The sequence below is a fragment of the Pungitius pungitius genome, chromosome 15 (assembly GCF_949316345.1).
Source record: "Pungitius pungitius chromosome 15, fPunPun2.1, whole genome shotgun sequence".
Lineage (NCBI taxonomy): Eukaryota > Metazoa > Chordata > Actinopteri > Perciformes > Gasterosteidae > Pungitius > Pungitius pungitius.
In genome coordinates, this window is record NC_084914.1 from 7,975,249 (window position 1) to 7,993,399 (window position 18,151).

The 18,151-nt window shown below is 44.7% G+C and overlaps 3 protein-coding genes across 12 annotated transcripts; 1 reads left to right on the forward strand and 2 right to left on the reverse strand.

Annotated features, from left to right (window-relative positions):
• The first annotated feature begins 206 nt into the window (after positions 1-206).
• LOC119202520 (mesoderm induction early response protein 1) lies at positions 207-6,880 on the forward strand. 6 transcript variants are annotated; one of them, XM_037457096.2, is made up of 13 exons: positions 207-281; positions 1,029-1,053; positions 1,903-2,051; positions 2,194-2,379; positions 2,481-2,610; positions 2,717-2,784; positions 3,232-3,304; positions 3,407-3,558; positions 3,719-3,800; positions 3,894-4,033; positions 4,386-4,432; positions 4,856-4,983; positions 5,182-6,880. In XM_037457096.2, the coding sequence occupies exons 1-13, from the start codon at positions 273-275 to the stop codon at positions 5,499-5,501; spliced, it is 1,509 nt and encodes a 502-aa protein (XP_037312993.1). In that variant the 5' UTR covers positions 207-272; the 3' UTR covers positions 5,502-6,880. The 6 variants fall into 6 exon arrangements, with proteins under 6 accessions (XP_037312993.1, XP_037312988.1, XP_037312990.1 ...); XM_037457091.2 differs by having other exon boundaries at positions 208-281; positions 4,305-4,432; XM_037457093.2 differs by having other exon boundaries at positions 209-281; positions 3,939-4,033; positions 4,305-4,432.
• Positions 6,767-9,910, reverse strand: LOC119202632 (nucleotide sugar transporter SLC35D2-like). The gene is made up of 13 exons (XM_037457104.2): positions 9,672-9,910; positions 9,065-9,098; positions 8,897-8,983; positions 8,751-8,818; positions 8,591-8,662; positions 8,428-8,496; positions 8,216-8,318; positions 8,022-8,114; positions 7,870-7,937; positions 7,703-7,781; positions 7,552-7,634; positions 7,415-7,467; positions 6,767-7,300 (listed from the first exon to the last, which is right to left on the reverse strand). The coding sequence occupies exons 1-13, from the start codon at positions 9,872-9,874 to the stop codon at positions 7,290-7,292; spliced, it is 1,023 nt and encodes a 340-aa protein (XP_037313001.1). The 5' UTR covers positions 9,875-9,910; the 3' UTR covers positions 6,767-7,289.
• Positions 9,911-10,434: 524 nt separating this feature from the next.
• Positions 10,435-17,769, reverse strand: serbp1b (SERPINE1 mRNA binding protein 1b). 5 transcript variants are annotated; one of them, XM_062557602.1, is made up of 10 exons: positions 17,374-17,769; positions 16,470-16,650; positions 16,158-16,298; positions 15,852-15,923; positions 15,556-15,630; positions 14,584-14,761; positions 14,404-14,460; positions 13,937-14,008; positions 13,448-13,648; positions 10,435-12,155 (listed from the first exon to the last, which is right to left on the reverse strand). In XM_062557602.1, the coding sequence occupies exons 1-10, from the start codon at positions 17,627-17,629 to the stop codon at positions 12,096-12,098; spliced, it is 1,293 nt and encodes a 430-aa protein (XP_062413586.1). In that variant the 5' UTR covers positions 17,630-17,769; the 3' UTR covers positions 10,435-12,095. The 5 variants fall into 5 exon arrangements, with proteins under 5 accessions (XP_062413586.1, XP_062413585.1, XP_062413584.1 ...); XM_062557601.1 differs by having other exon boundaries at positions 13,448-13,651; positions 15,852-15,920; positions 17,374-17,768; XM_062557600.1 differs by having other exon boundaries at positions 13,448-13,651; positions 17,374-17,767.
• Positions 17,770-18,151: the final 382 nt, after the last annotated feature.

Sequence of the window (18,151 nt, forward strand, 5' to 3'; positions counted from 1 at the left end):
ACAAAATCAAAAGAGAACACAGTATGCATCGATCTACTACTTGCTGACTATGTTAGTAGATGTGATTAGTTTGAAATAAAGCTTCTTTTTTTAACACAGCGTACACAATTCAGACCTATATGTAAAAATGATATGAATGAATTGAATTTATAAATAAAATATTACATAACGTCCCTGCTATGGCAGGATTGTATTCCTGATACTGCAGGTGGGCGGGGCTCTACATCCGGGTATCGCTGCAACCCCTGACGTGACCCTGCAGGATTGCAAACATGGCGGAGGTAAGAAAGTGAAATAAATATTCAGGGAAAATAAATTCATAGTGCAAAATAGTTTGGTCAGGTCGATGTGTACATCGTTTACGCAATGTAGCTCTAATACACGAAATGTTGAATCGGATGTTTACGTTGCCCGATATTAGCCATTTATTGACGCGAGCATGTTTGATAAACTTCGGATTTAGCTAACGCTAGCTGCGTTAGCCGTGACGGAAGGTAAGTTAGCTGCGGCGTTAGCGATGCTACTTCGCGGTTTAGTTCAACAATACTGAACTATCCATTTGTACCTTTTTAAACTGGATAGGTGGCCGTAGTTTCGCGGTTAGAAATCGACGCAGTGTGTGGTCTTTATTCTTATTCGCAGGCTTTGCTCACCAACCGTAACTTGAACCATCAGCTAAATATATTAACCTTAGCTTTCTATCGGTAAGTTAGCCAGTGGAGTAAATCCACCTAGTGAGCTGCCCGCCTGTTGGAGCTAACGTTAACTGTGGCTGGACGCAGCGGGTGAACTCACTGCACACACAGGGGACTATCGATATGCTACATACATTTCCCCCGCAGGAAGTGGAGACAGTCTTCTTTGTTTCTTTTTGAACCGCACTCAGTGTTTATGGATACGAGCGCGCGTCCCCCACCTCCACTCTGCTGCGTGCCCCCCCGCCGGAGCAGCTCGCGGCTCTGAATGTTCATCGGGTGACTTCACTGCTTGTTCTTTATCTAACTTTATTTTTGTTTCCCGCTTTCCAGTCCTCCCTCGGGAATTCGAGCCCAGGTACTTGAAGCTGCAGTTCTATTGTTGTTTTTGTGAATGGCCATAAGTTTAAAATCTTTTGTTCAAAGTTACTGTTACATGTTACATTTCAACAACAGACACAACGATGCTACTAGCTAATGATGTGCTATTATGTGTTTTCGGATTTGTTTACTCGTGTAATGTTGGTAAATAGCAGCAAAACACGTTTTTTTATTAAGGCTAAATAACAACAATAGCATATTCAAACGTGTGGATACATCAGAAACTTTATATACACACAATCGGGCTCGGAGAAGATTATATACCATCAGAGATTTTACCTTTGTGTTTATACTCTGGTTTTAGTTCCTTAACAATTTGACTATTTATTCCTTTACTCCCCACCCCTCCAAAAAAGAACATCTAAAATATGTATTCTTACTTGAATTATCAAACCATTTTGATTTGAGTTTCTCAATAGTTTCAAATATCTCCAAAACAAGTCCCACCAAAACAATAAAGATTGAAAAATATTTTTGTGTAGACATGTCCCTTTAAGTCATTGAAAACATCCCTACGCTAATGTTAGATCTAAACAAAAATGTCATCAGTGTGATTGAATATTAAGGTTATCAGTTCCAAAATAGACAAAATAAAAAATATCATTAGATTTGTTAATATTGCATGTATGTTATTACTAATTAAATATGAGCCATTTTGCCCGTCCTTCTATGCTTGAATATATGTGTAATTTAGATATATTTTAATTAAAAATGCTAGCTGGACCATTATTGGATTTGATAATTAATTCCATAGATACATAGTATTCATTAATATTTTCAGTCAGATTTTGCAATATTGCTATTGTTTTTGGGGTTACTTTTCTAGGAGGTTCAGCAGGTTCCGATGACCGTGATTTTGACCCATCAGCAGACATGCTTGTCCATGACTTTGATGATGAGCGCACCCTGGAAGAAGAAGAGCTGTTGGAGGCATCAGACGAGACCAACGTCAACGAGATTGAAGATCTTGCACGAGTGAGCTTCAGCCTTGGATCGTATTTGGCTTTGTCTGTATTTCAGAATTTAGAAGTTCTTATTAATGAATTTGGGAATAATTATGGTCAATTGTTAAGTTTCATTAACAGTATAGAAAAATGAGTGTCTTTCCGTCCAACAGGAGGGAGAGATGCCCATACACGAGCTACTGAGTCTTTATGGTTATGGGGGCGGTTCACCAGCTGATGAAGATGAAGAGGAAGAGGAAGAACCTGAGGAAGAAGAGGATGATGAGGAAGAGGATGAGGAAGAAGACCTCGACAATGATGAAAGCAGTAGAAGCACCGGCGAGTTAAAAAGAAATGAGGTATGCCGATGTTTCGTGAGTCCTCTCTTCCAAAAATGTTATGTATTTTCTTATGTCGACTGATCTTTATGGTCAAACTTTTTTTGTGTATGTGATTTCAGATTGAGGGTGTTAAGATCTCATCGGTACAGGGGGAAGAGGCCCAGGCAACCTCTGAGGTCCGCACACGCTCAGTCAGGTCCCTCGGCACAGTAGAACTCATTCGCCCTCAGAAGATGAAGTACTTTGAAAGTATGTCGCGGCTTATCTGATTTGTCCTTCTCCTCGTCCTTTGTTGTTTACATGCAGATGGTTTTATTATGTATGCTGGTTAAATGGATATGACTTTGTATTTCAGGTAATAATGATGCAGAGGAAGAGTCGGATGAAGATGAGGACTATGTTCCATCGGAAGACTGGAAAAAGGTGTGTAGGTATTTTATTTAATAAATATCAGACATTTGTACTGCTACGTTGGAGCATGATTCATTCATACTACACTACCAAAACCATTTGTCAGAACAAGGACGTCTTTGTTCATTTTTGTTCAAAAGCTTAACTCATGATCAGATGAAATTGTATACAGACGTCCTCTCAGTCATGTCGGGCTTTGTCGCATGTGCAGTGTCACTTCATGTTTGACTAATCCTTTTGAATGTAAAAGTACACAGCTATCATAGTTTGCTGTAGCTATGATGGATACATACTCAGAAAGGAATTTATCAGCGGAAGGACATATTCACAAATCTTAAGGTGTTCTAAGATTTCAGTGGTCTACAGAAAAGAATCACAGTTGTTGAAACCCCAAGTAGGTTTCATATTTGTCATGCATTCGGAATAATCCAGTCTAAACGATGTGTTTATTCCCATCAGGAAATCATGGTGGGTTCAATGTATCAGGCAGAAACCCCCTCTGGCCTGTCTAAATATAAAGACAATGAGAAGGGTAAGCCAGATGTTAAAACCTGCATGTTTAAGCGGTATCACTGTTTGCCGTTATAAAATCCCTCAAGTGGTGCAGAAGTTTGACGTGGTCTATTTTCCGCAGTTTATGAAAATGATGACCAGTTGTTGTGGAACCCCGAGTGTCTTCCTGAAGGCAAAGTGGTGGAGTTCTTGACAGAGGCATCAAGGCGGACCGGAGAGGAGAAGGGAGTGGACGCCATCCCAGAGGGATTCCACATCAAAGACAATGAACAGGTGACCACTAAATATCTGCAGTGATGGGCTTTGGGTTGGCAGGACGGTCTGTTTTGAAATACGGACGGACACTTATTTGGGTCTTTTTCATGACTTTGTTCACCATTAGAAAAATCAAATGATGGCCCTGAACATGTGTGATCCTTGGTCTCCCCTTTAGGCGTTGTATGAACTAGTGAAGTGTGACTTTGACACGGAGGAAGCTTTGAGAAGACTGAGGTTTAACGTAAAAGCAGCCAGAGGTAAGTAGAGCATCACGAACATATTGGCCTTGGTTGTTCTCCACCGCAGCGTACTTGGGTTGATATGATGTTCTGTACTTGGGTTGTCTTCAGAAGACCTTGGAGATCTGAGATTAACACCTATTCTCTCTGCAACAGAGGAGATTTCTGTCTGGACTGAAGAGGAATGTAGAAATTTTGAACAAGGACTAAAAGCTTATGGAAAAGACTTTCATTTAATACAGGCCAACAAGGTAAGCGAAAAAGTTTAGCAGCCTCATTAATGAACCGCTCATGAGCGCGTATATTCATAATGACAACATTCATTTTAAGTGTGTGCATGCTGCCTTGGACTAAACCCTGAGGCATTTTGATACTAATTAAATTCCGTTTCACTGTGTTTTGTGGATCACATGATGTTTGAGTGTCAAAAATAATTTGATTTGTCTCATTTGAAACTGTGCTGAATCTCTTCCGACAATGGTAATAATGGTTATTTCATGTCTGCTGAATTAAATCTTTCAGGTGAGAACTAGGTCTGTAGGAGAATGTGTGGCCTTTTATTACATGTGGAAGAAGTCTGAGCGTTATGATTTCTTTGCACAGCAAACCAGACTTGGGAAAAGGAAATACAACCTTCACCCTGGTGTCACGTAAGTTTTAAAAGAAAAAGATCTGTCATTTATGGAATAAATTGTGTTCTTGTTCCATGTCGGCCGTTGTTTTTAAAATCCCACCAGATGTTTCTGATTTAAGCCCACAATATGAACTTCAAACATAGTGAACAGATGCTTATTCCTCCGGCTGGTTGGTCCAATGTGCTCTACAAAGGCAATTCTGATATAGCTGCCGTTTGTATTTTGATGAGTTAGGCATAAATATGTCTCTTTACAATTTATTGTGGTAATGTGATACCAACCAACTGCCAGGGTCAAACAGTTAAAAAAAATACTTTGTTATCTGAGCCAAAGGAAGATGAAGCCACAATTAAATAAGTAATTCAGGAGAGTCTTTGTTTCTTGATATCAGCGGTGGTGCTTGTGTGTAACGGCTCTTGTGCTGCTGTGTGTCACCAGAGACTACATGGATAGATTACTGGACGAAACGGAGAGCGCCACGTCCAGCAGGGCGGCGTCGCCGCCTCCCACCACCTCCAGCAGCAGCGCTAGCCACTCGGAGAGGGAAGACGGCAGCAGTCAGAACGGTGAGCAGATTAAAATCGCAAAGTAGTGATTTGTGCGAAGTAAGACGTATTCAGATGACCAGTTTAAAATGTCCTCTTGAGACACACTGCCATAGACTGTCCTTGTTACTGTGGATTAAGTTGGTCTTAAAGGCTTTTTTGAATGTCTGGATACTACACAGTTATTGTAATCGGCCCCTCTTTGGTTTTCGCTGCCAGGTATCTTAAGCCATGCCTCAAGTCAACCGGTGGATGGCGCTCAGCTGCTCCCGATACATCAAATCAAGCCCGAGCCCCTTCAGTCCAACGGTCCCGCCCACCCGCCGCCGGAGGCTCCGGCTCCCGTTTCGGACAACTCCAACGGCTGCAGCCAACCCGGCGCAGACGGCCACCAGCAGAACGGCTCACTGGAGCCTCCGGCAGACCGCCGGGACCTGGCGACCCCGGCGGCACACGAGAGGCCGGCCAAGAGGTGCCGGACGGAGGCGGAGCCGCTAGGCCAGAGCGAGGTGGAACCGTCCAGAACGCAGGAGGACTGAAGGCGTTCAGTGGCGTGGACTAATAAGGCGCCCCCGGAGGAGGGGGGCAAAGGGGGAGGGTTGTCCCGTTTCATTGCATCCCGGGAGGCAAGGGAATGATTCCTGCCTGGCCCCCGTGTGCGTGGTCATGCCCCAAGAGCAGAGACTCTCTTTTTGGACAAGGTTAAGGGTCACTGAAAATCCCAGCTTGAAGAGCACAGCCGACCAAAGTGTAGCTGGTCCTTTAGAAGGCCCCCCCCCCTCCCCCAACCATAGGTGGGAAGACGGCCTGCTCATGTCCCACAGCTCAGTCGTCTCAAACATCTTCTTCCACGACTGACTGACAAACCTTTTGCCAAGAATTTCCTTTTTCTATTTGTACTAAAGTAAATCACCTGTGATATTTTTTTACACAAGATATTTATATTTTTTAACAGAAGAAAACTATGATAACTGCTGTCACTTATTTGAGAGCATACGTTTGGGGTTCTTCAAACGTAAACAATTATGCCTAAATTGTCCAAAAAAGAGGAAACGGTGGGCAAACACAAGACGGCTGAGTTTTTAGTTGCACTTTGATTGTACGGTTCTCATCTTTGTTGCTGACGAGCGGTGTGGAAAACCCAGCAGAATGACATTCTCACTCCTCTCTGACCCCGCTCCAGCCTCCCGTCATTGGATCCTGATAAATGAACCGGCGGGTTTGTTTGTGTAAAGCAGCTGACATCAGTGATGTCCTGTATTATAACTCATCATCTAGGAGATCGCTGTATTTTTGGATTTTCATAGTCGGTGCTTTGCTCAACGCTTTGTTTTTACTAGACCGAATGTCCGTGATTTTTAATGTAAAGTTTGTATAGATTTCTTACCTTGAGCAGTTGGTACATTTTTTGGTAAACTGTTCATCTGTATGTTCAGGGCTTCCGTGCTTTTTGTTTTAAAAGCGTTCGCCTATGTTGCCCTGAGATGGATGTAATTTTTTTTTTTTAAGTAGCCAGTCCTCATTCCCTTTGTTTGGCAGCACGGCCCATTCCTGTGTGACCTCGCACATCCCGACACGTCAGTAGCAGAAAGCGTCATCTTCTTTGCAAAGAGAATACTTTTGTGTCCCAGCCTGTACATCGGCGTGCGAGCTGGGAAACCTTCATCTGCTTTTGGTACAGTAGCTGTACAGCTTGATGCTTCTGTGTTTTACTTTGTACTCCAGCTTTGAACTTCCACAAATTAAGATAAGTTTGTCTCAATATCGTTGAGCTATGTAGTCTTTTCTTTCCCTTCATTGACAGTGTTTTTTTTTATTTTTTATCTGTAAATGTTGAAATTAATAAAAGTGTATTCCAAGACTGGCTATGAATGGAATAACATTGGCTATATTTAATAAATGTATTAATGAGTCTGTTTTCAAACTGGATACTTGAATACAACAAAAACACTGTTTCCCAGATAGTGTAAAAATCATTTATTACAATATTGAAATGACATGTTCAACGCCTCATTGGCTTTGATCAGAAACCCTCATGGTAATATCATTACACCGTTTAGATTCATACCCCAAATTATTTCGTTTTTAAACAGTTAGGAAAATCACTAAGCAACAGGTCAGCTGGAGGAATGTATTTAAAATGAACTCATCCGGTGCATTGATGAAATATTATGAAAAGGGGAAGGCACTTTGTCTTAATTGAAGACAATTTGATTGGCTTGATTGCATCTAAAACGTGCTGAAGAAATACAACAGATGTTTTGGAAACATTGGGACAGCTTAAACCCTGATGTTTTGTGGACATCGGCGGCCTGGGACTCCGTGGTTTACGCCTTTTCTGTTAAATGTGATACAATTACAAATCACGTGGAGCCCGTTCAATTTGTGCATTTCAATGTGAACCTTTTTAAATTCTAGTAGTTTGTATCCACGTGATTTGAAGCGTTCTTACTTGTTTGCTCCTGTGTGAAGGTGATGTACGAGTACACCAGGCTGCCGGCGATGCTGTGGGACACAGACGGGTCGAAATCAGTCCCCATTCTAAACAAAAAAACCACACCAGCACGGTTTAAAAAGCGTGCGTTTTACCTGATGTTCAGACCTAAGAAGTTAGTCCAGGTGAATATGTAGTCTCCTCCAAACATCATTCCAATGTAGGTCACAAGGATATTCTGTGGGAGTCAGACAGAGGTCACCGCACACATCTGCATTGGCCGATGCTGTCGGCGTTGGGACGCACCTTAATACAGCCGACGATGGAGGTGGTGAGCGCAGAGTTGTACTGCGTGCACAGCATGATGGAGTACATCAGAATGAAGCTGCACAAACACAACGAACGGGAGTCAGGTCGCAGCAGCACTGCGGGATATCGTCTCGGCACAAGAACAGATAGAACTGAAGGTTTACCCCATGACACAGGAGAGCACAAACTGCACAACGAACAGCTGATCCGACCACCCACTATACTCCAACCCCTGCACGCGGGCACACACACAGGAGATTCTTAACTGGACACAGGATTATTCAAATTCATTAACAAACACAAAAGCATTTCTTACCACTTGCAAGTCCCCGGAGTAGTAGGCGTACGCGGTGGTGGGGAGAATCATGATTAAAGCGTTGTAGTAGAGAAGCCCGTATTTGCCCAGCTCCTGTCGGAGCGGGAGTGTACAGAAGAGTCCTTTGAGGCACAATGCAGCAAAGAGGCATCTGACGCACACACACACACCAACCAATCAGCAGCTGAGCTCACCTTGGAATCGAGCTTCTGCTTCACGTACGCCCCACTGGCCGCCGTCAGGACGTTGTTTGTCATTATGAAGATGTATCCTAGCAGGTCGAAAGCCAGATCAGCGCTACAAAAAATAAATAAAAAACACACACATCAGGGGATGAGACGCACAGGGAGAGGTGACCCGGACGATGAAGATGCTGATGCTGATGATGATGCCGCGGTCGTCTCACCTGGCGGCGACAAACGCACCGAAGACCATCGCAAACACCGTGGCCTTCACCGGGGCGGAGAACGTCTTCCTGTGAGGAGAGGAGACGGGCGCCACTGAGTCGCTAATGTGGGGGCGGGGGGGGGGGGGTGCTCTTTCTTTAGAATAGTGTCGGCTGGACTCACTTGAGCAAGAGTCCCTCAAACAGCATGGTGAGACAGATGCTGAACCTCCTTAAGACCGTAAACATGGGCAGACTGGAAGAAGCGGAGAGCCATTTTTCATATGAAGGAAATGACGTTTCATGTCACATGATAAAATACGAAGAGGGATAGTAGCTCTTACTTGAGACGCTGTGTCCCAAACAGCCCCGATATTTGATTCCCGACGTACAGGAGAGGCAGCGGAAACATCTGGAAAGACACAAAAACACATGGAATAGTAACGCAGCGTTGTACTTTGCGAGGGGGAGGACTACCTGGTGTTCTCACCTTGCGCGGTATAGACCGATCCATATCTGGAAACGAGATGACACCGAACATCTTCCCAGTCCTCAGAACTACAACCGTAGCCAACATCTGCAGAGCCATTGGAAGAAGGTGACAGTGTTTCAGGGTCTGTTGTTAAAGCATCGGAGAATCAGCTTGTGGGAAACTTACTTGGCCGATTCCAACGCATGTTGAGGAGGGAAATCTGTAAAAAAAACAAAAACATGTGGACGATGGCATGAGGGAGGACACACAACGAAATTAGGCAACAAAACAACCATTTTAAATGGGTTGTGTCTCACATATTTGGCACCTGAAGATGAAGTAGAAAAAGCGATGGAAAGTAATTGTATCCAATAACTTGTTTAAACACGTTTATGGATGCAGTTTTCATACTTAAATTACTTATCTTGCTCCACTGCATTTATATGTTTATACAAAGGAGTTTAACGTCAGTAGAGCACGTTCAGCATTCAGAATCTGATTCATGTGTCATTGTTGCACAGGATGTCAGTGAAAAGTGATAAAAGCCGTTTTTCAACCGTCTGGTTGGGGGGGGGGGTTGTTGACACCTGTGGGTGGAGGGGTGTGACGGAGGGACACGTGGTCACAGTATTTAGTTTAGGAGACACCAGACGGCTGTCCTTGTCAAAAAGCCAGGCTCCATCATCCACGTCCCCGTCTATGAACGTCGTCCCCTCGCGGTGACCGCTCGCGCGCGTCCGGACCGGAGCTTCCTTTCACCGCCTGCTTGCACTTTGCCCCCCTTTTCTGTTACCTGTAGCTGGTGAGGACGCTTTTGTTGACCACCACGATGAGGAATGAACTGACTCCGTAGAGTCCCGCGGCCAGCAGTTTCCGGTGCGCCGCGGAGCTGCTGCCGGGCGTCGTGTCCTCGGACGCTCCGTCGAGGGGCGACTTCCCGACGCCGCGCGGGTGTCGACGCTCGCGAAGCTGCGCCATAGTTTCGCGTGATTGCATCGATTGGGAGGAGAGTTCAAACGGAATGGGACAGCAGTTCTGCGCGTGCGTAGAACAATCTGGTCCGAGTGACGCGAGAGGTTGTCGGCGGTGACGGAAACGGACAGAGGGGAAACATCTGGATTCAATAATCTTGGAATATTTAGGCAGGATAGAAATATATTGCCAGGGTAACCCCAAACGCCACAACCAAGGTCTAGAAATACCAGTTGGCCTTTCATTTAAACGTTTTAGTGTTTTAATGTATCGTTAATTGGGTAACTCTTAAACTAACGTTAGTGACTGAAAAGGTTTCTGTTAAAAAAATGAAAGGCAAGTTAATAGTTAATGTTGAAGCTTTTCATTTGTAGTGCTGTTGAGTTTAAGTCATTGTATCCAACCAAATATTATACACATTTCTCAGTAGTTAAAAATGTATTATCTTAAGCCATAGCAATGTCAAATTAGAATGTAGCGTGCTGTATTGAACTGGATTAATAATTGTCGCATAGTTAAGTGTAGATCAAACCCTTCCGAGGATATATGCAATCACAGTGGAAAAGCATTGACATGAAACACCAGAGCTTCCTTATGCTTTTAACAACGAAGAATCCACAGCACATTTTGTTAACACCTTTTTAAAACCACAGTAATGATTTTAAACAACCCAACAGCAATTGGCGGAATACATGTAACACCTCTAAAGCAATTTATTAGAACAGCGATGTTTGCAGAGAACGTGTCACTGTTATGTGGCGCAAACGGTCCAACAAGAAAACTTCTCCAGCCGTCTGTATCAGTGCATCTCCAGCAAGTATTTGCAGAACAGCTTGTACAGCTTTAAGCATGTTCGTAACACCCCCACGCCTCAAACCCAAAGTAAAATATACCCACTTCATTAAAAGAAAATGCTCACTGGAAATGCTGACACAGGTGGCTAAAAGCACCGTAACCTTACATTACATTCTGTAGCTTGAGATCGTTGACTATGACAGCCAACATTTATTTCAGATCATTTATGAACTGGTGCTGCAGCTCTGATAAAATAAAAAAACAGCAAATATGGTTCACGGAGGACAGGGGCAGGGGTTTAGAAACAATCTTTAGAGTACCAGTGCCGATAAAACAAAGTGCTCCGAAAGACATTAGAGATACCGCAAGATATGTCCAGTCTTGTGTATCACTCACTTATATTTCAACAACCATGTCCAAATAGACAGTATAAACTACTTCAGGTGATAACTTGTCTTCTATTTTGACAGTGGCAAGTTCAGAGCAGAGGAATACTTAAATTCTAAGTAACTAGCTATCAAATTCACAGTCTGTCTCACACACACACGCACACACACACACACACACTTAACAAAAAAATACAATATTTGCTTAGTGGTCCTGAAGTAAAAGTAGCATAGTCTGTATGCCCTACCAGGACCAGCCTAACGATATACACATTGGGCCTCGGGACACCCTGAAAACACAGGTAGCACATCTGGATCAGGGGATACAAAGCATCACTAACCACTGGTCCACCAAATAAAAAGCAAGCTATCAAAATAAATTGGAAAAGAGGCAGTTACTCTCACTGCACAACAAGCAGAAAAATACCTAGCTTTAGTAGGAAGTCACTTTGCCTGGTTACCCATCTGGAATTTGTGCCTCGCCATGGGATGGGTAGTCAGGATCAGAGTAATTACACTTGAAATGCATGTTTAGCCATGCTTCAGATATCTAGTACACCTATGCTATGTAGTGTAGTGCTACCACATCAGTGTGTATCACTGGAAGGGAAAAACTCCAGTAAAAAGTATTGTCTAAGATGACCATATAATACTGAGCTGAAGTCATGAGGAAAAAAAGCTTCAAGAGATACACACACTTCAACCTTATCGCATAAACGCATTAATTTAAGTTGCACAAAAAAATATCAATGAATTATGCATAATCTCTGGAAAAAAAAGGTATGAAAACATCCCTGCTTTCATGTTTCTAAATACAAAACTTCAGTGTAACAAGAGGTCCTTTTCTCGCCTTTTTTTTGTCTTTTGTTCTCCTTTTTAAAACGGGTACAATTTTAAGTCCTCTGGTGGTGCGAGTGGTATGGAATGAGTCTCTTTTTTTTGTCATTTAAAATCTTTTTTTCTTCTTCTCTTTTCTAATATACTTGAATGATGTAAGCATGCAAGCCTCGTAGAGGAGGGGCCCGGAAGGGCTGATCGGTGGGCTGGTGGTGGAAAAGGAGCCTTTAGGCCAGAGCCGGAAAGGCCTCGGGATCATCCACGTTGGGGACCGACACTCCACTGGCCTGGAGGAACAAAAACACAAAAACCAGGACATCGTAAGAGGGCCGGAATCAATACATGCGAGAGGTGTCACTCCGTGACAGATTCTAATACGAGCAGTGTCTCCCCATGGTTTACATAGCTGATCTGCATCTGTAAAACATGTTTGTAAAAAGTTAATATTTGTTTCGAAATGAATGCTTGCTTTTCAAGATAAAAGCCTGTGGATTGAATCGCTTCATTAAATAACAGGGCTTTTATTCAGAAATATATTTGCAGTGACTGGCATGGCTCCATACATTAATAGAGTAAAGGCTCTTAAAGCGGTTTGTCCACAAATGAGCACAGTCCGGGTCTGATCAGCTCCTTTTAAAGTTAAGTGTATCATTATGCAGAATGAAAAAATAATACATTTACGGGACATCTATATTGTTAAAACTTTTAAACTTTGTACTACTATATTAATAATTATACACATCAGTTTATTGGTTGATTTATATTTTGTAATAAGCATCTGCAAAATACCTAGCTAGTAACTAATGACACAAATGTAGTGCAGTAAAAAAGTAATCTATGTTATCTTAACTGTTGTTTGGTTAAAAAGTTACAGATATTGGAAAGTCAACTTCAACATCGTTTTACTCAGTACAGTAGTTGAATAACGTGAATAGAAGACGCACGCATAAGTGTTACCAAGAGCTCAAATCTTTTGATTAACATCACTTCTTTTATGGAATGTCAACATGCTTTCCTATAAAACACGCTTTTACTTTAACGCAGCCAAAACAGAAAAGATGTAGTACAACATATCTGCCTATATCTAAACTAAAGACACGCCTCTTCAGACTATACAGTTACTAAAAAAAACAAATTGTACTTGGCTCTTAACTATAGCAAGTTGTAAATCTGCTTATTTGATGAAATTGTACTTTGTTGTTTCTATTGTTGAAATGAGCTTATTGTAAGTAGATTTGGATAAAAGCGTCAGCTAAATGACATGCAATGTAATATCTGACCAAATCTGAGGGCCATTCATTACTTACTGAGCATACACTCAACAGAATAAGTAACGGTCACATTAATGAATAATGAAAATTGTACAATTGATTTGATTAATTAAAAAAGATGGTGAAATACTTTACAACCCAAACCCCCCTGACCACCGACACGAGGTCAGTCGGTGAGTTTTGGTCTCTGGTCTGTTATTCCAGGCCTCAGTGCCGGTTCAGTCGGCGGGTTAAATCCTTTGTGGGCGACACTAAACCTTTTGTTGTTGTCGTCGTCGCTGAAAGCAACGACAGCTTTTTATTATCACCTTTTCGGGCCGCGCCCCTCCGCGTGCTGTCCTGCTGCCGCCCCCGCCACCACCTCCGCCACGGCCCCCCCTGCCGCCGCGGGCTCCCCCGCGCCCGCGCCCGGGGCGGCCCAGGTCTCCGAAGTTGATCTCCAGCTGGGACGTGATGTCATTGGCTGGCTTGCGGAAGTGGTGCTCGGCGGACTCGTCAGTGGGGCCCAGCTGCTAAAAACGCGCAACGACAATATACGTTAGACAATAACTCTGCTGCGCACACAGGTTTTTGTTTGTTTTTGTTGAACCAGTAGTGAATGAGTGAACATGTGTTGCGTAGCTGCACCAAGACGAGATTAGATTCTTCCATTCCTCTGGAGCCACCCAAAATTAAATTAAAGCGACCAATTTAAATATTTGAGGGTGTATTTAACCACCCACTGTTTTCCAACCAGGCGGGTTTTAAACGGACAGAAAGAGATGGTTTTCATGGACTGTTGCGAGAGCTGCAGGCACCTTGTTGTACACGGGGGTCGGGGTTGGCTCTGCTTCCGTCTCCACGGCGTCGATCAAAGCGCCGACAGGCCTCTGAAAGTCACCGACAAACAAAACAGGGCTCTTCATTCAAATCCAGAAAAAAAACACCACGTGTAGCTGAAAAAAAAACAACCCATTTTTTGCAAGCTACGCAGAAGCGTACGAGGTGTCAGAATGTCCTTTCGGGCGGTCAGCGTTGTTATGTTTGAAATGACAGCAGTCACACGGAAAACGAGTGTCTCAGTCGAGCTTCTGTTACACAAAAGCGTCTCACTCAGTTAGCAGCTTCAAAATACACAATTGGAAAAAAAAAAACAATAATATAATTGACAGCAAATCAATCTACAACTACTGGATTGTTATTGGGTTTTTTAGACTTTTAAACAAACTAATAGAGTTAACAATCGTCACACTAATGCACAGAATAGTTGCAGCTTTCATCAAACCTTTGATCGCTGGTTAAGATTCCTGTGTTTGCTAAATCTATATTTCCTCTTCTTGCTCTGCAGCACAAAATTGAAACATTCATTCATTGTTAATCTATCAAAACGATGCTTCAAAACTAAAAGCAACGCTTTCTTGTATTTGAACCTTTTTTTGATGTGTGTATTAATCGCCATACTTACATCTTCACTCTTGGACTTGTGCAGCACGTATCCTTTCTTCCACTGGCTGTCGGCTCCCTCGTTGGGCTTACGGATGTTGAACTCCACCTTGGTGCGCTCCTTGTCCTGCATGGCCTTCCACTCGTCCAGGGTCATCTCTTTGGGGCCTTCGTTTTTAACCTCTTCCACCTCGTTCTCCCTGGAAAGCCAGCGGCAACAATGTAGGACCTTAAACCTCAAACTGCCAATCCTCTTAGCGCTGTATATGCTCTTTAATCCTCGATGCCGAAAGGTCAGAGTCGATGTTTATCCTTTTTGCGCTAAAGCTTCGTGGTGAAAATGCACCTGCAGAGCCATCGTTTGTGATACAGCAGGACTTGACCAGTCCAAAGGGAAACCGCCAGTGTGTGAAGAAACACTACGAGTTTTAACGAGGAATCGAATAGTCGACCGCTGCGTGGATCATATTTTAAAATCACACAACAATTTATTTAAATTGAGCTAATCTGGCTTTGATTCAATGTACCAGCCTCAGCTCTATCCGGGTCACGAGTTACAGCCTATTGGTCCCTCTAATGCTCAAAGCTGCTCCTGTGTGTCAAACATAAACCAGCACATCGAACTCAAGTTGAAAAAGGACCAAGAGTTCCTGCTTGTTACAGTCAGAGCTAATAAAGAAAAATAAAAAGGGATGGGTGTTCAATAATTGTCCTGTTCGTACGAGTCAGGCGTCACTCTGTCAGCAGAGAATTAAGTCGGCGTGTAGCTGCACTTGGATGAGAAAAGATTTACATTTTCACCACATTCATTGCAAGTGTCAGTTGTCTCCCGATTACTTCTGATCGGTATCGGCCGTGAAGAAAAACACACCATCCGATCTTTACTTCAAACTAGTTCATTCACGGGGGGGGGGAGGGGGGCATTAAACAGAAGAGCTCCATTAACCAAATATCACCCTTGAACCTGAACAGCTGACATGAAACGGACACTCACTTGTTCTCAGAGCCGGCGGGTGCACTTTCCTCTCCCTCTGGGGTCGCTTCGGGAGCAGCCGGCTGCTCCGCCTCACTGGGAACACAGACGCACAGCCACCTCGTTACGCCCGGATGAAACGTTATCCCCCAAGTGGTACCTTTCCCAGCGAGCTCGAATGGAACCGTGCAACAGCGTGTGTGCTGCATCTGATCTAGTGCCCGTTAGACACTAGAATAGTACAAATCCAACGGTGGCCCTCAGAACAGCTTTAAAGTCTGCTATGATGGGGAAAAAATGAAGAAAAAAAAACTCACCTCACTTCCTCCTTCACGTTAGCCCAGTTGTGTGAGCCGCCGCCGCCGCGCTTTTCCTCACTTTTCTGACTGCTAAAGCGAAGGAAAAATGCACACACAAAGGAGAATATCCTCAAAACGACAACCTTTGACTTTTTAACTGAGACGTCAGACACTTTGATGATGCCATGTGGGTCGGACTGTTATTCAATGCAAGTTGAACTGCTAAAAGACACGGCGGCTCGGTTAGTGTGCCACCTGCTCCTGAAACCTTTTGGCAATCGAAGAGCCTCTTGAAAATAAAAGGTCCGCCGGGGTCCAACTCACGGTTTGTCGTTGCCGCTGTGTCTGTCAAAGTCTCGTTTCCCACGGGAGTCAAAGCCGTCGCCTCGGCCCATGCCCCGCCCTCTTCCACCACGCCCGCCGCGTCCGCCACCACGCCCTCTCGGGGGCCGGTCTCCAGGAGGCCTGATGGACAAATACAGACGCTACATTAAATGCAAGAACGACCTCATCCGAGGGGTGATCAGCCTCTCTATCATGTGGCAATCATGCAAATCTGCTCTTAACGTCAGTGTCGTGCGATCTCATCAGCGTGTTTTTAAAATCTGCTCTCTGTCATTCATGTCGGCTACACACTTGTCCGCGGAGAACTCTCCTCCTCCCTCGGGCTTGTCCTCTGCCGGCTTCTCGAAACGTCGCTCGCGAGGAGGTCTCCGGTCCGGCCTCTTGTCTCCGGGCCGCCCTTCACCCTGCCCGCCCTGAGCCTGGGAACCGGGCTGGCCCTGCTGGTCCGGTCTTCGGCCCACTCGCCTGATACCTGATGATCACACAAGGTTGTTTTTTTTCTTCCGAAAACCATTTAAGCGCGGGAACTGTAGAGTGGAGAATATGTGGGCACACCTCCGTCCTTTCCTGCAAACTTCTTCTCTATCTAGTTGGACCTCCGTCTCCCACTGCCCCGATGTGGTGTACACTACAACCTTTAATGCCCCCCGGAGCTGCTGTTTTAGTGCTTAATTATTCAACTACTAAGCTTTCAAAAAAAATTAAAAAAAAGATGTATTCACTGACGCGAGACGTCTGCAACTCAAACAAAGGGCCTCTCCAGTGCGCAGGTAAGTATGTTGCGCATTCGCCACGCAACGCTTGCAGCCGCACACTCCGCTGCGCAGCTTGTCCGCGCAGCCCCCCCCCAGGGTGTCAAACCTACTCTACACCTTCCTGTAGGATGCTGGGGGGGAAGAGATGATAATAAAACCCCATGGCTGCACACAGCCTCGCGGGGGGGTTGGGGGGGAGGCTACACCTGAGTGTCCTCGCGCAGCGCCTCATCCTCCTCCTCCTCCTCCACCTGTCCCGCTAACCCTCATCCCGTCACGGTTGACCTCCCGCCGGGTTTCGCTGGGGACCAGCGTCGGCTAACGCGGATAACGGGACACGCTCAGTTGATAAATAAAGGGCGAAAATAAACCCGCGCGCTGCAACATAAATGCAGGAGTGCAGGGGACCGTTGTTGTTGTTGTTATTATTGTTGCCTTACCCTCTTTCTTCAGTGGGACCGCAGCCTGGGACTCCTCCTTCTTGTCCAGCAGCGGGTTCTTTCGGTCCTTCTGCGACTCCTTCTTCGGCTGCTTGGCGGCTTGCGCCGCGCTCTTGGTGGACCCGGCGGCGGCCGCCTCCTTCTTCTTGTTCTCGGCCGCCTTCAGGATCTCGAACGGGTCGGACTCGTCGTCCAATAACTGGTCGAACCGGTTGGTCACGACGCAGCCGAAGCCTTCCTGCAGGTGTCCGGGCATGATGGCGCCCCTTCAGCGGGATTCACCTCCGATTCTACGAGGCTTGAATGCGAACAAATCGCTGGATGCTGCCACAAGATGGCTGGGAGAGCTGCCCCTTCTCTTCCGGTGCGAGCCCCATCCGGGACATCGCACACAGCGCACCAATCTGAACGCACGCCGGCTGCAATGTTGTTATTTACATTATGTAACTATTTGCTCCCATGTCCTCCTAGAGTAATCCGGGTTTTAATCTCTTAAGAGAATATCCCGCGCGAGGGAAGCTTTCAATGGTCTCAGGTAAGCCTGGTAATATGTGGATGCAGTAAAAAAAACAGGTTATGTTGTGCAACCATATGCATGCATTATTAAATATAATTTCACGGATTGCCTGGAGAAGTGCATATTGGTGAGTTTTTGGAAATTATACCATAGCTCCATTGGTTTATAGTGCCCGAATCAGGTCAGCTTGTATACCACACAATTAAAAACCTTGAATGAGCAGCCGTGACCCTCTGCTGGTGCTACAGACAGCATAAGACT

What these genes read in the sequence shown, in the direction of transcription:
- LOC119202520 (XM_037457091.2), top strand. An exon ending in GCGAGTTAAAAAGAAATGAG is followed by an intron (nt 2,380 to 2,480) that starts GTATGCCGATGT and finishes ATGTGATTTCAG; the next exon opens with ATTGAGGGTGTTAAGATCTC. An exon ending in AGACGGCAGCAGTCAGAACG is followed by an intron (nt 4,984 to 5,181) that starts GTGAGCAGATTA and finishes TTTCGCTGCCAG; the next exon opens with GTATCTTAAGCCATGCCTCA.
- LOC119202632 (XM_037457104.2), bottom strand. Translation starts at nt 9,874, where the DNA reads ATGCAATCACGCGAAACTATGGCGCAGCTTCGCGAGCGTCGACACCCG. An exon ending in AGCGTCCTCACCAGCTACAG is followed by an intron (nt 9,099 to 9,671) that starts GTAACAGAAAAG and finishes TTTTTTTTACAG; the next exon opens with ATTTCCCTCCTCAACATGCG. An exon ending in TTCTTAGGTCTGAACATCAG is followed by an intron (nt 7,468 to 7,551) that starts GTAAAACGCACG and finishes TGTGTCCCACAG; the next exon opens with CATCGCCGGCAGCCTGGTGT.
- serbp1b (XM_062557600.1), bottom strand. Translation starts at nt 17,629, where the DNA reads ATGCCCGGACACCTGCAGGAAGGCTTCGGCTGCGTCGTGACCAACCGG. An exon ending in GGAGAGTTCTCCGCGGACAA is followed by an intron (nt 16,299 to 16,469) that starts GTGTGTAGCCGA and finishes TTTGTCCATCAG; the next exon opens with GCCTCCTGGAGACCGGCCCC. An exon ending in ATCTTAACCAGCGATCAAAG is followed by an intron (nt 14,009 to 14,403) that starts GTTTGATGAAAG and finishes GGTGACTTTCAG; the next exon opens with AGGCCTGTCGGCGCTTTGAT.